General features: G+C 40.4%; 2 protein-coding genes and 1 long non-coding RNA gene across 10 annotated transcripts in view; 1 reads left to right on the forward strand and 2 right to left on the reverse strand.

The window, feature by feature from the left end:
* Positions 1-2,523: 2,523 nt before the first annotated feature.
* Positions 2,524-3,233, reverse strand: LOC120058385. The gene is made up of 2 exons (XR_005478003.1): positions 3,121-3,233; positions 2,524-2,883 (listed from the first exon to the last, which is right to left on the reverse strand). It is a non-coding gene; the product is annotated as an uncharacterized LOC120058385 (long non-coding RNA).
* LOC120058384 (S-formylglutathione hydrolase-like) lies at positions 2,839-10,415 on the forward strand. 6 transcript variants are annotated; one of them, XM_039007008.1, is made up of 6 exons: positions 2,839-2,949; positions 6,187-6,277; positions 6,555-6,676; positions 6,807-6,885; positions 7,131-7,295; positions 7,431-10,414. In XM_039007008.1, the coding sequence occupies exons 2-6, from the start codon at positions 6,206-6,208 to the stop codon at positions 7,497-7,499; spliced, it is 507 nt and encodes a 168-aa protein (XP_038862936.1). In that variant the 5' UTR covers positions 2,839-2,949; positions 6,187-6,205; the 3' UTR covers positions 7,500-10,414. The 6 variants fall into 6 exon arrangements, with proteins under 6 accessions (XP_038862936.1, XP_038862939.1, XP_038862938.1 ...); XM_039007011.1 differs by having other exon boundaries at positions 6,807-6,876; positions 7,431-10,413; XM_039007010.1 differs by having other exon boundaries at positions 6,812-6,881; positions 7,431-10,412.
* The window catches only part of LOC120058382 (leucine-rich repeat and calponin homology domain-containing protein 1-like), a 111,803-nt gene continuing 101,336 nt past the window's right edge, over positions 7,859-18,325 (reverse strand). For 2 of the 3 annotated variants that reach the window (XM_039007007.1, XM_039007005.1), the window contains 4 exons: positions 15,354-15,463; positions 15,085-15,222; positions 14,893-14,970; positions 7,859-11,007 (listed from right to left, as the gene is read on the reverse strand). In XM_039007007.1, coding sequence (XP_038862935.1) covers positions 10,894-11,007; positions 14,893-14,970; positions 15,085-15,222; positions 15,354-15,463 — 440 coding nt within the window. In that variant the 3' untranslated portion in view covers positions 7,859-10,893. The remainder of the gene's footprint in view (positions 11,008-14,892; positions 14,971-15,084; positions 15,223-15,353; positions 15,464-18,325) is intronic. The other variant, XM_039007006.1, reaches the window with a different exon arrangement.

Genomic DNA, 18,325 nt, shown 5'->3' on the forward strand with positions numbered 1-18,325 from the left:
CACACATGTTAATGTATTCATATCTTAAGTATTACCCATAATGCGTGATATTGAGATGGATATTTACATATTTTTTGTCTCATATTGACTCCATACATTATGTAAGATGTTGATACACTACATAAACGTGCAAATTGCACGCTCCCTCAAAACATGAGACATCTGTGGCATTGAGTTGTGTGACAAAACTGCACATTTTAGAGTGGTGTTTTATTGTCCCCAGCATAAGGTGCACCTGTATAATGATCATGCTGTTTAATCAGCTTCTTGATATGCCACACCTGTCAGGTGGATGGATTATCTTGGCAAAGGAGAAATGTTCACTAATAGAGATGTAAACAAATTTCTGCACCAAATTTGAGAGAAATAAGCTTTTTGTGCATATGGAAAAATTCTGGGATCTTTTATTCAGCTCATGAAACATGGGACCAACACTTGCCCAACTATATATATATACTATATATATACATGTTTTATAATTATATGAATAATTTCTCATTAACATAAGTATTCATACCCCAGAGTAAATACTTTTTAGAAACACCTTTTGCAGCGATTACAGCTATGAGTTTTTCTGGGTAAGTCTCTAAGAGCTTTCCACACCTGGATTGTGTAACATTTGCCCATTATTATTTTCAAAATTCTTCAAACTCTGTCAAATTGGTTGTTGATCATTACTAGACAACCATTTTCAGGTTTTGCCATAGATTTTCAAGTAGATTTAAGTCAAAACTGTAACTCGGCCACTCAGGAACATTCACTGCCTTCTTGGTAAGAAACTCCAGTGTAGATTTGGCCTTGTGTTTTATAGTAGGTTATTGTCCTGCTGAAAGGTGAATTCTTCTCCAGTGTCTGGTGGGAAGCAGACTGAACCATGTTTTCCTCTGGGATTTTGCCTGTGCTTAGCTCCATTCTGTTTCCTTTTTTATCCTGAAAAAACTCTCCAGTCATTAACAATTACAAGTATACCAATAACATGATGCAGCCACCACTATTGCTTTAAAATATGGAGAGTGGTACTCAGTAATGTGTTGTATTAGATTTGAACACTTTGTATTCAGGACAAAAAATGTATTGCTTTACCACATTTTTGACAGCATTACATTAGTGCATTGTTAAAAACAGGATATATGTTTATTTTCACTCAGTCAGTTAGGTTTGTATTGTGGAGTAAATACAATGTTGTTGATCCATCCTCACTTTTCTCCTATCAAAGCCATTAAAATCTGTAATTGTTTTAAAGTCACCATTGGCCTCGTGGTGAAATCCCTGAGTGGTTTCCTTCCTTTCCGGCAACTGAGTTAGGACTGGGTGTATTGATACACCATCCATAGTGTAATTAATAACTTCACTATGCTCAAAGGGATATTCAATGTCTGTTTATTTTTTGGCCCATCTACCAATAGGTGCCCTTCTGTGCGAGGCACTGCAAAACCTCCTTGGACTTTGTCTTTGAATCTGTGTTTGAAATTCACTGTTAAACATTATTATTGCAACTTATTATGTGACGTGTTAAGCAAATGTTTACTCATGAACTTATTTATGCTTGCCATAACAAATGGCTTGAATACTTATTGACTAAAGACATTTCCGCTTTTCAATTTTAATTGATTTGTAAAATTTTCGAAAATATAATAATTTCACTTTGACCAAAATTTTCTCAAATTTAAATTCAGGCTGTAACACAACAAAATGTGGAAAAAGTCAAGGGGTGTGAATACTTTCTGAAGTCACTGTAAAGGATTCATATACAAGCACATGCCCAGCTGCATAATCATAAAGAACCTTATTTGACAAGAGAAGGGCCCTCAATCCAAATGGCTACTTGACACTTTTACGCAGAATGCATGTCACCAACAAAAGTGCTGGCGAATGAGGATCATTCAACCATCCACAACAGCGAGATGGCTGATGGCTTCTTCAAACTAGACTGTAGCCGAGCAAAGTTTATTTTGAGCTGATGAGCATTTCCACTTTGATTATGCTGCAGCAACTTAAATGACCTCAGGTCTGTAAGACACATTATATTGGAGAGAGCTAATTATTCTGCTGATTAACGTCATCTCGCTCCAGCGAGCTTCTTGTTATTCCAAGGTTCCAATTTGTTTTTGGATGAGGCGTGTTAATACAGGTACTAATATAACGTATTACCGCCAGCCCTGATTGCATTCGGGGAGATGACCCACTGGGCACAGATGTCAGTTCCACATCTAGTTTTGATTTATATTTGATTGAGTTGTCAACTAATGTGAATTTAATTTGAAATCAACACAAAATGTCAACATGTCATTGGATTTAGGTTCAAAGTTGGGTGAAAAAGACTAAATTCCCTTACGTTGATGACTTTTGAAAATGTAATCAGTTTTCCACATTGATTCAATGGAATCACATGGAGTATTTTTAGTTGAAATGAAGTAGAAACAATGTTGATTCAACCAGTTTTTGCCCAGTGGGGAGGCACTCATGTGGGCCTAGTCCTAGCAGAAATGTAAGCATTGTTTATTCCAGGAAGCAATTGCTATCTGGTAGTACATAATTTTAGTTTAATGGTTTAATTACAGGAAGTGAATCAGACAAGTAAAACACATTTTACATAATATTTAAAAGAATAATACATCATAATTAGTAAGGCAGGCAGACAGACTCTGATGAACAGAGAATAGATCATGCTACTATTTGCTTCCTTTTTTAAGTCATACATTTTTAAATAGTTATGTTTTTCAACAGGGAGACATAGCAATAGTTTTACAGTTTACTCAGGGGCCTCGCAACTTTTCTTAGACAACAGCGCCACCCTTCGGTGTCTTGTCGTCATATACTTGTAGAATGGAGATGGAAGGGGATGCGTCCTCATGACGTCTTACGTTAACCACACGCTGAACTCTGGAACCCAAACAGTGGGGAAGTAGCCAAAGTGAAGTTATTCCCTTCAGTCGTAATTTAAACAAGGTATGTCAGTGTACATCATATATCATTATTTTCAGTGTATCTAGCTAGGATAGAAATGGCTAGAATAAGCCAGACAGCTATACATAAACCTATACAATGTTGCACGTTCTGTCTGTAATTTACAGTAGCTGCATGCTCATCCTCTTAAGACTTTTAGCCCCGTGACTTTACCTAGTGCTTTTCAGATGCTGCATTACGTTCAAGTTGGTGCTTTTTGCAGATGTTATTGTTCAAGTTGGCTACCTAGAGCGTTGACTGTATTGATCAACGTATCGTCAGCAACGCTAAAAGAAAAGTACTTCCGGGTCAGGGAATTTCGGAAACATTCAAAATAAAAGTCCCCCACGTAACAGTAGAAACGTGTCAAAAACTTGCATTTATAATTGTCTACACATTAACGTTGAATCAATTTGGGTTTTAAAACATGTTCCTTGGTCAAATAAATGGGCACAATGCAAATCACTGAATATGGAATCATATTGGCATATAGAGCAAAAACTATTAGTGCCATAGTAAAAGTATTGTAGGGAATACTCGGTAGGGTCTGTAGAATGTATATAGTATGTCATGTCATGGGTTTCTGGACTTTTACTGTGGTCAAACAGCTTAAAGTGGGTTGCCTATATATGTTACAAATATAGCACTGTACAGGGAAAACAATAGATTATGTGTCCATAAAACCAGGGTCCAGTCTACTCACTAGAATCCCTACAATACAAAACAGGTCATAGGAAGTTTTATGTTGACATTTGCACCATGGACAGCTACACTTTTAGAGTTGTCACTGTCAGCCTATCTCCAAATACATGGCAAATATGTGACCCAAAAGCATATTAATGTGATGTAATATTTTAATAATTGCAAATAAACTGGGGTGGAAAATACTCAGTTGGGGTTCTACGAACCAAAATGTTCAGTCTCTTCTCATTTAATCCTGCATGTTATATTAATTTCAAAACAATAAATAAATGTACTGTTTTTCTGTTGAATATCAGTTGGAAACACAAAACACCTTAACAGTAAAAAAATGTTTTTAGCTACTGTGAAATAAAATGCCATTCCATACATGACTTTCATGCACTTGCCTTGCGCTAATGGAGGTGTCAAATACCGATTATTAACAGGTGATTAGTTAAGAAGCCAACTTCATCAAAGACTGCAACAAAGATAGACTGTCATATCTACACGACTGTGACACATTTATACATTATATTGCTAGTGACAACAAGGTGAAATTAAACAAAATGGTACAAACAGATCATGTAAATGAGGCTCAGGTTCTAAACCTATTGCCTGTGGAGAGTTTAAATGAGGAAATGTCAACTGCTCAGAGAAGACCCTCAGACTGCAAAACTTAATATGCAAAATGTATAGACTTTTGAGGATAAAGAACCTGCTACATTCATCCTGATGTGGCCAAGAGTTCGTATGAGGAAGTGTCAGTGGTGCCGATGTAAAAGTGGTTGTTTTAATTCCCAAGACATTGGGAATGAAACTAGCACTTTGAGACAAAGTTGTGTTAGAGGTTTATCAGATGAGGAAATTGTAAACTCTGACAACTGAGCCAGATGAGCAGCATACACTGAAATAATCGAGGATACTTTGAAATAAGTGAGGATACATTGAAATAAGCGAGGATACATTGAAATGTGCTTTGTCAGATGAGGCAAACTTTGAAGTGGTAGGTATTTCAAAAAGTTTTCATGGGTAAGCCTATTTGCAGGAAAGATTAAAGAGTCCCATCCTTACTGGGTAGTACATTTTCGATATCAATTTTCAGTGGCTCAGAAAAGGATATAAAAAGACGTATCTTAAAATAAATGGATACTGTAGCCATTCTTCATGCAAGATAAAATGAGTTATTCTGGACTCTGCGAATGCACTAGATTTCCATGTCTCATATTCAGGCGATATCATACATTCAGATGAAGATGATATAAAGACCATTTCGAGCTCCAGAGACGGACCAACTTGCATTGCCATTACATAATACTGCCGCATATAAGGTGCACAGGGAATTAATAGCCAACGCCGACCTCCGATGTTTGGCCACTCAGAACAGAAGTGGCATTGGACTAGATACATCATTGTTGAGAAACATAAAATCTGAACAATGCACAAATAAATAACTTTATGGATTCTGATTAAATCAATTCACAGCAATTACTGAAAGAAAAAAATTGAGAATGAAACATCGGCACAAATAATAGTTTCTCCTGTACATTTGTACATAGTGTCCAGTCACCCAATTTTAAGCTGTTTGACCACAGTAAAAGTCCTGCAACACTTCCTATTACTTAGCTTTTTGTTCAAACACATCTGATTTGTATTCTAGGGACCCTAGTGAGTAGGCTGGACCCTGGTTTTATAGACACAATCTTATATTTTTTCCTGTACATTGCAATTTGTTTGTGCAATACAACAAAAATACAGCAATACTTTTCTTAAACATTACATTTCAAAATTTCATCCTTGAACAATAGCATCAATAAATAAACAAGACTCATACAATCAATATAATTAATTGTATATTATGTTCTTGACATTCATTTACTTAAGCTCCACCATATAGGCTTTATTTATCTTATATAAAGTAGTTTATATTTAGTAGTTTAGTTTTTATCCATTGTATTTATAATTGTTAATTTAAAAAAAATATTTACAGAATGTTAACATACATTGATTGCAAAGCTCAAAAATAGCGTTTTTTATCACAAACCTTTATTTTGAAAGCAAAATCCGAAAACCGGAAGTCTTCATGTGGCTGGTATATAGCTAGTGTTGTTTTGGGACCCGCTTCTTGGTTGGTCCGTTCTTGGTCGAGTCCTCTGCCCTGGCTGTCCAATGACATTCGAACAATTTTCTATTCTAATTTTGCATGCAGTTGTGGACTATGAGCCGCGACTTTCATTTTTAGCATGCATAACATTCTAGTAGTAGTTTAAAAAAAATGCAGTGTTATATTTTAATCAAAACTTTTGCAGCAAGATTTTTGAAAGAATTCCAATAATTATGTAACACTTTCTTACGTGGGCTTGTCAAAGATAACTGAACTATGGCCCTCAAGTGGCTACCAGAAGGTAAATCTCGCGTGACTATAGCCACATTTGTAATACATCAATGCAGCACACTACATCGTTTTTGAATTAATGTCGTTTTATATATTATATACCATTGATTTCAAATCCACCATAGGTGGAAAACTATAAATGTAACATAATGCATCTCTTTGTCCAGCACTGAGCTCAAGTGTAAAATGAATTTTGCCATCTACCTGCCTCCCAAGGCTGAGAATGGGAAGTGTCTTCTGTCTTGTACTGGCTCTCAGGTGAGTTCTACAAACTAACATAATGTATGATGAACTTCCATCTGCAGATAAACACACAGTATCTCTATGGATTTGACTCTGAGAATGTTAATGTGTCTGTACTAACCAGGATTGACTTGCATGGAGCAGAACTTCATCACCAATGCTGGCAGTCAGCAGGCAGCTTCTGAGCATGGAATCATCATCGTTGCACCAGACACCAGCCCACTTACGACCAACCGCGCACACACTTATCACTCCCACCCTCACTTGTTCCCTCTCTTTCTGTGGTGTTCAGGTGGTTGTAACATCGAGGGTAAAGATGAGAGCTGGGACTTTGGCACAGGGGCTGGTTTCTATGTCAACGCCACCCAGGAGCCCTGGAAGAGCAACTACCGCATGTACGCCTACGTCACAGAGGTGTGTGGGTCACATGATAATAGCATTTACTATTGTGAATCCCCTGATACAACTCTCCCCCGGTCTCTTTGTTCTTTTTTTTCTTCTCTCAACTCTCATTTGATCAACGCTAACTTCCCCACTGACCCAGAGAAGATGTCTATTTCTGGCCACTCCATGGGGGGGGACACAGAGCCCTGAAAAACCCTGGAAAATACAAGGCATGGCAAGTCAGTCTTACAACTCATGATATAGTCATTATGTAATATACACATGTGAATGAAGCCCCCACCCCTCTCTACAGTCTGTGTCTGTTGTTTGCCACCATCTGAAACCCGGGAGGTATAGTATGGGCCTCGGGGGGTGGGGTGGGTTGAACAAATCAAAGGGATCAATTCACACTAAACACCAACTAGAGATCCCTGCTGGCGAAATAGAATTCCAGACCAATAAATGGAATCATCCCGCTCTCCAGGCGTATGATGTCACGGTGCTGGCAGCATCCTACTCCGGCCCTCAGCTGGACATCCTGATCGACCAGGGCAGTGATGACCAGTTCCTGTCGGCCAGTCATTTGCTTCCTGACAACCTGATCGCCTCCTGCTCAGAGAAGATCCCTGTGGTGTTCAGGCTGCAGCCGGTCAGTGCTTCCACCCAGTGGCCAACTACAGCAACTGTTTGATATTTAACAATTTAATGTACTGTACTTTAGTTTGGAATTATTGTGTATTGTACCAGATGAACAGTGTTATTGTAATGTCCGTGTCGCCATCAGGGCTACGACCATAGCTACTTCTTCATCAACGACCACATTAAGCACCACGCCAAGTTCCTCAACGCTTAAGACCATGACTGCTGGACCAGAACCCAACCAGGCTTTCTCCTCCCAACTGTGCACCTGCTACTATTCACCTGTCCGATACAGAGAGACGTAGGTGCCTGGTGAACTGACATTAACCTGATACACCTGGTGAGCTGAAATGAACACACCTGCTGTGTTGAGTCAAGCTGAGAAAAAGACAATAGTGAGAGCAGGATGTTTGTTAAGAGGAGCTTGCTTGCCACCCACGTGGTCACGCCAACTGGATAAAAAAAAAAAAGTGTTACTCCTTTTGATTACATTTGTTTCCATCTTATGACCTTAGATGTCAGTGTGTGAGCCTGAGACCAATACAAAACATGTAGACTAAAGACCAAACATAAGACTGTTTTCTTCAGATAGTCTTTACTCAAAGTGATGAGAAATATATACAGTATTCACAGCAGTTACGGTGACGTTAAAGGGGTGTTTCATGCAATCAAATCCAAATTGCTGTACAACAAATACACCAATTTGACAAAAGGTACAAAATTGTATATGGTACATCAAAATGCAAAAAAAACATACAAAAAAACCCATCACTTTAAAATCAATGTCCTCCCAATCATAAGTACAAAACTGAGTACAAGCTTTCAGGACTATGTACAGAGAAAGGTAGAAAACAACTGCTCAACACTCAGCAGTCAACAGTTACACTGTGGTAAAAACATTTCTCACAATGATATAGTTCAAATTAATTTCATATTATGCCGTACACACATTTCTAAATCAAAATGGAGCTCAGATTTGTTAGTTGCCAAAACAAAACTATAAATACTTATTTTTAAAGTGCAGATAATTTCAGGCCTGTAGGCAGCCACGCAGCCACATTTATTGTCATGAATCTTGCTCTGCAGGCAGCTCTGCAGTGGTGACTAGCTGGCACAGCCACAAAGTCATAACATCAGATTTGAACCATAACCACACTGCTAACCCTAATGCCCAACCATACATTTTAAAAAACTATTTATTTTTTCATGACTTTTTTCAAGACAACTTTGACTTTGCAGCTGGCCCATCTAGCAGAAATCCTTAATTCTGTCTCCAGGGCAAGATTCATGACAATAAACATCAACCTCCCAAAAGGTCAAAGGGATTGACTGACTAATCAATGAATAGTAAAATAATGATCTCTTTTCATGTAGTCCCCTTGTTAAGTTTCTAAAAAGGTTTGCAGCGCATGGCCCAAACCTCCATAATGACTAAGTGAAACAATAAACTACACAGCAACTTTCTCTTAACAAATATCCCCGTCACATTTCCCTTCAGTCTCCACATCTCTCTGGTCGATCATCAAAATATTGAAGGAAACGTTAGAACTGGGAGACGGGGATACTGGTATTTTTACCCGTTAGTAGTTCTATTTAGCTAAGTGGAAAGGGAATTACTTTGATTATTAAAGTAAGATTAATGTGCATATTTTTTTAATTTTATTTATGCATTGTGAATTATATGAAATATAAGCTACATTATATACAGGTAATTGACAAAATAAAGGAAACACGTGAGTAAATGAGGGATACAAAGTATATTGAAAGCAGGTGCTGCGACACAGGTGTGATTCCTGAGTTAATTAAGCAATTAAAACATCTCATCCTGCTTAGGGTCATATAGAAAAATTACCAGTTGCCCATCATTTTAAGTGTGCGTGTGTGTCAGTCACCAGATCTCAACTCAATTGAACACTTATGGGAGATCCTGGAGGCGACTGAGACAGCGTTTTCCACCACCATCAACAAAACACCAAATTGTGGAAGAATGGCGTTGCATCCCTCCAAGAGATCCAGCCAAGGTGCATTAAAGTGCATTGAAGCAGTTTTGGCAGTTAGCTGTACATAAATTGTAGTACTGTTGTAAATATTATTACTTTACATTATAGCTATGTTAACGAGATCACTCCAGATCCTGATTCTAAGAGATTGTTCACTTTGCCTGAGGAGTGTGGCAGCGACTGTTAGTTTAACTAAAATATCAAAAACATACTATTAATAAAGTTAGAAATACTTTCTAAATACGAAACCCACTTGCACAAACCATCATCACTTTACAGCTTCACATCACCACTTCTCATAAAAAAAGATATTACCATACTAAAGACATTAGATCATAAGTGGCTCTGAAAAAAAACTGTTTAGTTGTTTTGGCAACTGTCAAATCTATCCAGTGAAACATTGTTTGATTTTACTGCTAAGCTTAAGCTTTGGATACCAAGCTGTAGAAAATGCATTATATCTGTACAATAAAAAAAAAGACACCACCGCTCACTCACTCACACACACCTAGTATGCTTATATTGGAGTGTTCTGCTGTTTGTGTAGTAGTAGGATATTGGGCACTCAAGCACTACTCTTCAGATGCTGCCAACAGTGTCTCTAAATCAGTGAATGCATTTGTTACTTTGCTGGTCCTACATGACCACCTGACATGGTCAGCATCGCCAGACACTTCGAGGCTATTTAGCAGTATAGAATGTACTAGGACATACAAACCCATTCCTTCGCTCTTTTTCATTCCATCTAACTCTTTTCTTCTGTCTCTCACGCATGCAGTCACACATACACACACACACACGCAAGTAATACCATTGACAAATAAGCAGTCTACGGAATGGATCATAACAGTGTAGTAAGCCCACACCCTCCCCTGAGTTACATACCCACAGATTCCAACTCAAAAACACCAGGTTCCCACAATCATAGGACAACATTTCAACCTCTACAGACGAGGTGAGAGACAAATTCAAAGTAAAACATACAGTATACAGAACTATACCTAAAATATATTAGCTATTAGAGAAAAATATTTAGGGGATTCTTTTCAATGGATACAACTCTCAACCACTTGGCCATATTTATTATAAATATCTTTAAATAGGGAAGCTTTAGCAGAGAGACCGCTATGTTGGAGTGTTAGGTGTCTAGTCTGAAATTAGTGAGGGTGATAATACCTGGCTTTAGGAATAGAGGGGTGGAAACTGACAGCCCATGAAATGCATAGTCAATAATACACAGTGTAGCATGCTAGAAGTTGTTGTAGGCAGGGTTCAAGCTACAGGAGTGTCCAAGGGTACTGGAGGCTCCCATAACAAACCAGGGCACTCCTGTAAGAATTAAAAACCATCAATGTGGACACCTCTGTCAGCTTCGAATATCCACATTAGTACAGCCCACTACTGTGTCTTAGGGCACCCCATGCATCACATTATAACTTCAAACCATGGTTGTAAGAATCACGAAAGGAAGACTGAGATATAGGCTACAGTCCCTTGGAAAAGGCTATTTCAGGAGGTACAATGGCAACTGTGTTCGTCACTTTGACAAAATGAACCACAGACTAAGTGGTGTGTGTCTATATGTTGGTGTGTTGGTCTCCTTCCCTCTCACGTGAAGAGAGCCTGCTTGGTTGAGGTCTCATCCACCAGCGCCTGGACCGTCACGCTCACCTTGATCATACCCTTCTCCTCTAGTATGTGATGAGGCAGACACAGCTTATCCTGTCGAGGTTCCACGCAGAGAAAGAGAGAGAGTAGGAGGGAGAGGAGATAGGGAGGAGGGAGCGAGAGTGGGGGGAGGAGGGAGCGAGAGTCGGGGGAGGAGATCGGGAGGAGGGAGTGAGAGTCGGGGGGGGAGGGAGAGGAGATAGCGAGTGGGACAGAAAGAGAGAGACGAGGAGGCAGAAAAAAACAAGTCAATCAAAAAGACACCTCAATGCAACTATGGTGATGAGTGAACATACAGACAGTACAGGTGTATGTGGAAGTATGCTGAAGAGCCTATATGAAGAAACAGCACTGAATTCATCATCCTCCTTCAGAGAACAGCAACACAGAGACAGAATAACCCCAAACTGTACATTTATTACCTGTTCCATTCACACCATCAGATATACAAGTCAGAAAAAGCCTCAAGGTCCATCACTGACTAAGAGTTAAAACACACCCAACTAATAGTATACAGTAATGGCGAACCAATTGCACTCCAACATAGTCGCTGGCAAGGTTGACATGACAACAGTGAATAAGCTAACAGAGTTAAAAGGAAAATATGGATAGAAACGGATGGACAGTTTGGGGGCAATTTTGGACACTACATCCATGGCTTTTAAATTAAGTCAGAAAAGAAGGTTAACCCTCATTGCTTTAAATTCAACTACAGACATACATACATCAATCAATGGACAGTAGCAGCACTGCTGGCCTCAAAGTATCAAAGTTCTCATTTAAATGAATGAGCTTCTAGTACAGTTCACATATTACTGAACACATATCATATTCACTAGCCCTTCAACATAAGACCTCCAGATTAGTCCGTTCTGTAATATTGCATGTGCAAATGGTTTGTATGTTTAGAAATGATGGATCTTTTCACACCTTTTATTCAGTCCAGGTGCTTGGGAATAAGAAAGTTGGGTAAAATAAAACTTCCATCCAATGTACCCTCTTGGGGTTTTAAAATAAGAAAATTAATATATGGCTTAACAGAATAGTACAACAGTTGGGCCAAAAAGTATACATACTGATAAATACACTATATTAGAATGAGAGTAACGTAGAGAGGTGCAGTAGTGACGTGATTATTGAACTTTATTTAGTGACAGTGTGCTGTGTGACATTTTACAGTCTAGTCATAAGTGGTGTGTTTATTAGGTCCAAACCTATACACTGTTTGTTGTGTCTTTGTCTCGTGGATGGCATTACTATTGAGCGTTGCCATTTCCTTCAAACAGACGTACAGGTGTAAATACAGTTGTTATACTGTATCTAATGAGTCTTGAAGAGACTGACCAATGCAACAAAAAAGCTCCAAAATCCAGCATGATGGAGGAGCTCTACTAGTGCTCTGTGCTTACCTGGACTGGACCCAAACTAGACAAGCTGTATGGAACCAAGAGACTGTATGACCACATGGGGAATCAGTGTGTATGACCACGTGTCTGACCCCGGAGGGCATTAATAAAACGAACAGTCCCACGACAGGCTTGACTTGACGCATTGGCCAAAGAGTTGTAGAGACTTCAGGTAACTTTTGTGTACAAGCGCCAGGATTCTTTTCAACAGTTGGAATGTGCGTTATTGGTGGGGACAGTTTACGAATGCATGTGTGTGAGGTTGTGAGTCGGTATTTATTGGAGTTTAATGGTGCGCATCTGCAATCTGTGTATGAGAGACACTTGTGTGTGTGTGAATCAGACAGAGGAGAAGAGCACAGAAACAAGACGTTGAAGAAAAAGAGGAGGAGGATTGCGGAGGAGAAGTGTTGGGACATGCGGGGGGTAGGGCTGAGAGGAGGTCGGGCTTTGACAGGAGATTGACAGGTGTTACGTCAGCTCACTCCAGCTATAGGCCACAAACAGCAGGAGAAGACAGAACATGTGTAACAGGCTCGAGCAAATCAGGTCCCACGGCTGCCATGCTGGAGGCGGAGCCTGGGCCACCTGTGTAGAAGCCTCGGGGGCAGGGCTTGGGTTTGGGACCTCTCCCTGTCTGTCTGAGTCTCGCCCCTCTGTGGGGGTCTCCATGGCGACCAGGGCGCACACGGTGACACGGATCGGCCGCAGGTGACACTGGATGATGTCATAAGCTGAGCAGAGGGAAGACTGAGGGCCCAAGGAGGAAGAGGAGGAAACATACAAGGTGAATGAAGATGAAAGGAGAAGAATGAAAAACGGGGGAAAGAATGATACAGATGGATGAAAGGGGTCACAGAGGAACATCGATGGATATTGCACACGAAGAAGAGAAATCCAGTTAGATAGAAGTGGAGAACAATGAGAGGGGGAAGAACAGAGGACAGAAAATACCATTGGAAGAAGGAAGAAAATGGGAAGGGAGTGCCAGGAAAAGACAAATAAGGGGTAGAGATGCAGAGTAGAGGAAGAGAAGAAAGAGGGAGGGTGGTCCGGCAGGAAAATAGAACAGAGAGAAACAAGGCAGGATGTTAACCGGTGGGAACAGAGGTCAAGGTGTATTTATGTGCAGGGCTGCGCAGGCGTGGGTTACCAGGGTGACTTGCAGGGCTGCTTTTTGAGAGAGTGAGAGAGAGCGTGTGGGTGAGTGTGTGACTTACATTTATAAAACTGAACTCTGTCTCTTTCAGAAAGCAAGCCATGCTGGGGTGTGGAGCGTTAGGAGCAATGAGGATGCGGGTGGTGTTAGCCAGCTACACCTTCGCTTGCATTCGCTAGCATTAGCTTTCAATCCAGCGCAAAGCACCTGTTTCAGTGAGGCAGTGACATTTCAGCCAACAAGCAGCAGTAGAATCAGCAGCAGGATAACAAGCTGGCTAGGGCCAGGTTATACAAGGAGAACCAGACTAGCCACAGCAAGCAAGCAGGAGGTCTAAGGAAGCAGCCAACAGTCTCACTGTTGGTATTGGTACTACTGTGCATTCTGCTGTACAGTCCCAGCAGGCTACTCAAACAGTGAACAAAAGGCAGCTTTTGTAGTGTGAGGTTTTGACACAGCAGGGCTTACTACATCATGGTAAGAGTCCCACTACCACTGTATGTGTAACCACTGGGTGACAGAAAGTGGTTATAATTACTGACTATTTACTAAAGGAGAAATCAACACAGTAATGAGTCAGCAGGGCCAATTTGATTCTCACACACAAGCACACATATATTATGTTACCATCCCATGCACACAGGACATCTTTCAGTCAAGTCAATTCTATAACATTTCTGCCATGTTTTTCTGCAGGAATGACAGCACACCAGCTCCTGTTAAATTTTTTTTTTTCTTTGGCATTAGCTGGGGTCAGAACCAAGCAAGAGCCAAGTCAAAGTTCTAAAGTATAGAGGAAGCCCAAAGCAGTAGTGAGTAGCGATGATGACAGCATAGTCCAGTGCGATGATGATGATGATGAAGCTTTAATGCTTGTGTCATCAATGCATCCCTCTCTCAGAGGAGGAGGAGTAGAGGAAGATGGGAAGGTGATTGGCTAGATGTGCCAGTTCTGGGATCAAACTCTGTGCTCTGACTGGGCAGATTGTTTTGAGGCGATGATTATAAAGTGGTTTGGTCCCGATGTCAAATACATATCCTAGAACGGTAATACTGTATAAAATAAATAAGTTGTAGACTTCTCAAATGGTCTAGTCTCATCCCAGCACTAGCACCCAGCCTTTCTGACCCTCAATACTAGTGTGTATAGTATCTGTGTTCTATACAGGCTGTGTGCTCACTGATCCCCAGTCAGCCCACCCACAACTTGATTCCAAACCCAATGATGCACTGTGGCTTTTATTCAAATTCTTAACAGATCGAAGATCAGTTTACCTCAGTTAAATCCTAACTTACAGTGAATCTGAAATACAGTGGCTGATTCAGGATCAATGAGGTGCCACTATCTAACAGAAAGGAGGGGGTGTGTCTCACCTCAGGAACGCCCATTTTCCTACAGGCATCCAGGAAGTTCTCTACGTTCCGCCGACACTTAGCCATGCTGAGTTTGGGCTGCGGGGTCACACAGAACGCAGAGCTCAACGGAGACTATAATTGTCTGTAACAAAAACAATCACCCATTTCCACTTATCCCTCTTTAACCCCTCATTGACCCCCAAGACGTACCACAGCAGGCGAGGGCACATGGATGCTGACCACGGAGCGTGGGCGAATGTGATTGGCCAGATGGCATAGCACCACCCCGTCCATGAGGGAGGAGCCTAGGTCTTCAGGAAGAGCCACCTTCAGTCTGCTCTCTATGCTCTGAGGAGAAACAAGAGGGGTAAGAGGGGTAAAAACCCACTCACCTTAACACACACACAAACTTAGGACATAATGCTAATACTGAGGAGTTAACTTCCAGAAGCGAGAGAGAAAGAGAGAGAAGCTCTCACGTCTCTGAGTTGTTCCATCAGCTCCAGCTCTTCTCTCAGCTGTTCCATCTTCCTCCTCATGGTGAACTGAGGGTCAACAGACTCCAGGCTGTTATGGGTCCTCAGGAATACTGCCCCCAACATGCAGGAGGAGAGAACAACAGCCGCCATCCATTAGACAGGAAGTCAGTAACTAACACCTACACATATTGTACTGTACATAGTCATTCACACCCACACTTCACACCCATACAACCACACATACTGTAGCCTACATAAATGCATACTGCAATATTCACTGACACGGAAAACACACTTTCACTTACAAGTGGATGCGTAGCTACTGTTACCGTACACTTGCATAACCCCTTATTCATATCCACTAATGCAGATGCACTCTATAGTGCTGGGCTCTGGGCTGCATTCATTGTCATGGAAACAGTCATCTGCACTGAGGAGTGAATGTGGAAGATTGGGTTTCCTAAAGGCGTTCCACTTAGTCAACCCTGCATACCAACAGATGGCATAGCAAGCCCTCAAGGAACTGAAAGTTCTTATCTCATTGTACATTAAAAGCAGAATCTTCTCTCATTGGTATTCTATTCAAATCAGTGTTTTAAACTGGGTAAGCACAAAATATGGAAGTCAAAGCTGCAGAGAAATGTGTGTTTAAAAAAAAAAACTGTGTGGGAGGAGGAAATGTATTCAGAGTGTGTGTGTGTGTGTGTGTGTGTGTGTGTGTGTGTGTGTGTGTGTGTGTGTGTGTGTGTGTGTGTGTGTGTGTGTGTGTGTGTGTGTGTGTGAAAAACAGGCATGGCCTATGATCACATTCTAAAACGTAGGAGTGAATCATTTACTAAAATCAGTCAGTGGCCTATATTCTAGTCATAAATCTCCCCTGCAACAGCCACCATATACAGCTTAGTGACACACCACATGTTTAGTAGCTCTGCTTTGTGATACACACTCAGACCACATGAGGGAGCCCAAGAGTCACTGGATACTTCAACCCACGCTTGGGGAAAAGGGAAGAACGCATTTCTGAAGTATTCACACTAGGCCTTAATAACATGGGCCTATCTGGTCATCTCTCACAGGGAAATGGCTCCTTGAGGGGCTATCCAAGGAAGTTAGAGATAAACACATACAGGCCTCATCCAGAAGCATGACTGGCTGATAACTATCAGAGTGGGTATAGGGGAACAGCGAGGGGCGATGGTCACCCTCCACTTTCGCCATAAAGAGAACAGGATGTTGATTATTAGAGGTTGTAAATGTGGTTAGCAAGGGGTAAGAGTAACATTTAACAATACAACAACAGAAAGAGACATGTAACTTTTCACATCACAACATTTGGATTTTAAATATTTTGGACATCAGAGCAACGTTGATGGAAATCTTATTTGAGTCATAAAAGGATGTTGCTATGATAGGGAAGATATACAAAACCTTGCAGAGCCCATATCCAACTGACAATCTCTTAGAAAAAAATAGGAACTATTGGAACCAAGACTTAAAAAGACCTGATGTTGACACAAGATGGAGGGAAAGTTGGAGCATAACTAATGAAATTACAGTTAACTAAAATGTATGCTTAATCCAGTGTATAATGTATGGAATGCATTATACAAGAGACAAAATTCTCTTATTCTACAGCACAACGGCAGAGTCATGTCTTAAGTGTAAAACTAATAATGACTCAATAATCCATGATTTCTGGGAATGCTATTAAATCCAAAAGTTATGGACAGAGAAAGAAAGTTGGCTGTCAGAAGTATTACAATGTGAACTTACTTTTAATCTGTCTGTCTGCATATTTCAAGACACAGCATATGGGGGTGTAGTGAGATACCAAATGGGCTGGACGATTCTTTTGAAATCAATCAATTCGCTATCATTAATACAATGGAAAAATTGAATGATTTATTATTGAAATACAAAAATGGCATGGGTGACCGAAAAACTATTGGTGCAATTTATGTCCAGGTGGCAAACAATAATGCAGGCACTAGGGATGGGGGTGTGAGCATGGGGGTCTGGGCAGATGAGATGTAGTTGTATGTGTGTGTCTTTAAGTTGTTGTTTCTATGTATATGTTTGTATTTGGAGTAAAAAAAATCTTAACAAATTATGTATATATACACACAGTACCAGAAAAAGTATGGAAACACACTCATTCTAGGTTTTTCTTTATTTTTTTACTATTTTCTACATTGTAGAATAATAGTGAAGACATCAAAACTATGAAATAACACATATGGAATCATTTAGTAACCAAAAAAAGTGTTCAACAAATCAAAATATATTTTATGTTTGAGATTCTTCAAAGTAGCCACCCTTTGCCTTGATGACAGCTTTGCACACTGACATTCTCTCAACCAGCTTCATGAGGTAGTCACCTGGAATGCATATCAATTAACAGGTATGCCTTGTTAAAAGATAATTTGTGTAATTGTTTTCCTTCTTAATGCGTTTGAGCCAATCAGTTGTGTTGTGACAAGGTAGGGGTGGTATACAGAAGATAGCCCTATTTGGTAAAATACCAAGTCCATATTATGGCAAGAACAGCTCAAATAAGCAAAGAGAAACGACAGTCCATCATTACATTAAGACATGAAGGTCAGTCAATACGGAACATTTCAAGTAAGGAATGGAAGACCCCGAGTTACGTCTGCTGCAGAGGGATGGGGGTGTGAGCCTGGTAACTCATTAGAGTTACCAGGCTCAGAATTTGCAGCCCAAATAAATGTTTCACAGAGTTCAAGTAACAGACATCTCAACATCAACTGTTCAGAGGAGACTGCGTGAATCTGGCCTTCATAGCCGAATTGCTGCAAAGAAACCACTACTAAAGGACACCGATAAGAAGAGACTTTGCTTGGGCCAAGAAACTCGAGCAATGGACATAAGACTGGTGGAAATCTGTCCTTTGGTCTGATGAGTGCAAATGTGAGAATTTTGGTTCCCAACCACCGTGTCTTTGTGAGACGCAG

The sequence above is a fragment of the Salvelinus namaycush genome, chromosome 13 (assembly GCF_016432855.1).
Source record: "Salvelinus namaycush isolate Seneca chromosome 13, SaNama_1.0, whole genome shotgun sequence".
NCBI classification, from domain to species: domain Eukaryota; kingdom Metazoa; phylum Chordata; class Actinopteri; order Salmoniformes; family Salmonidae; genus Salvelinus; species Salvelinus namaycush.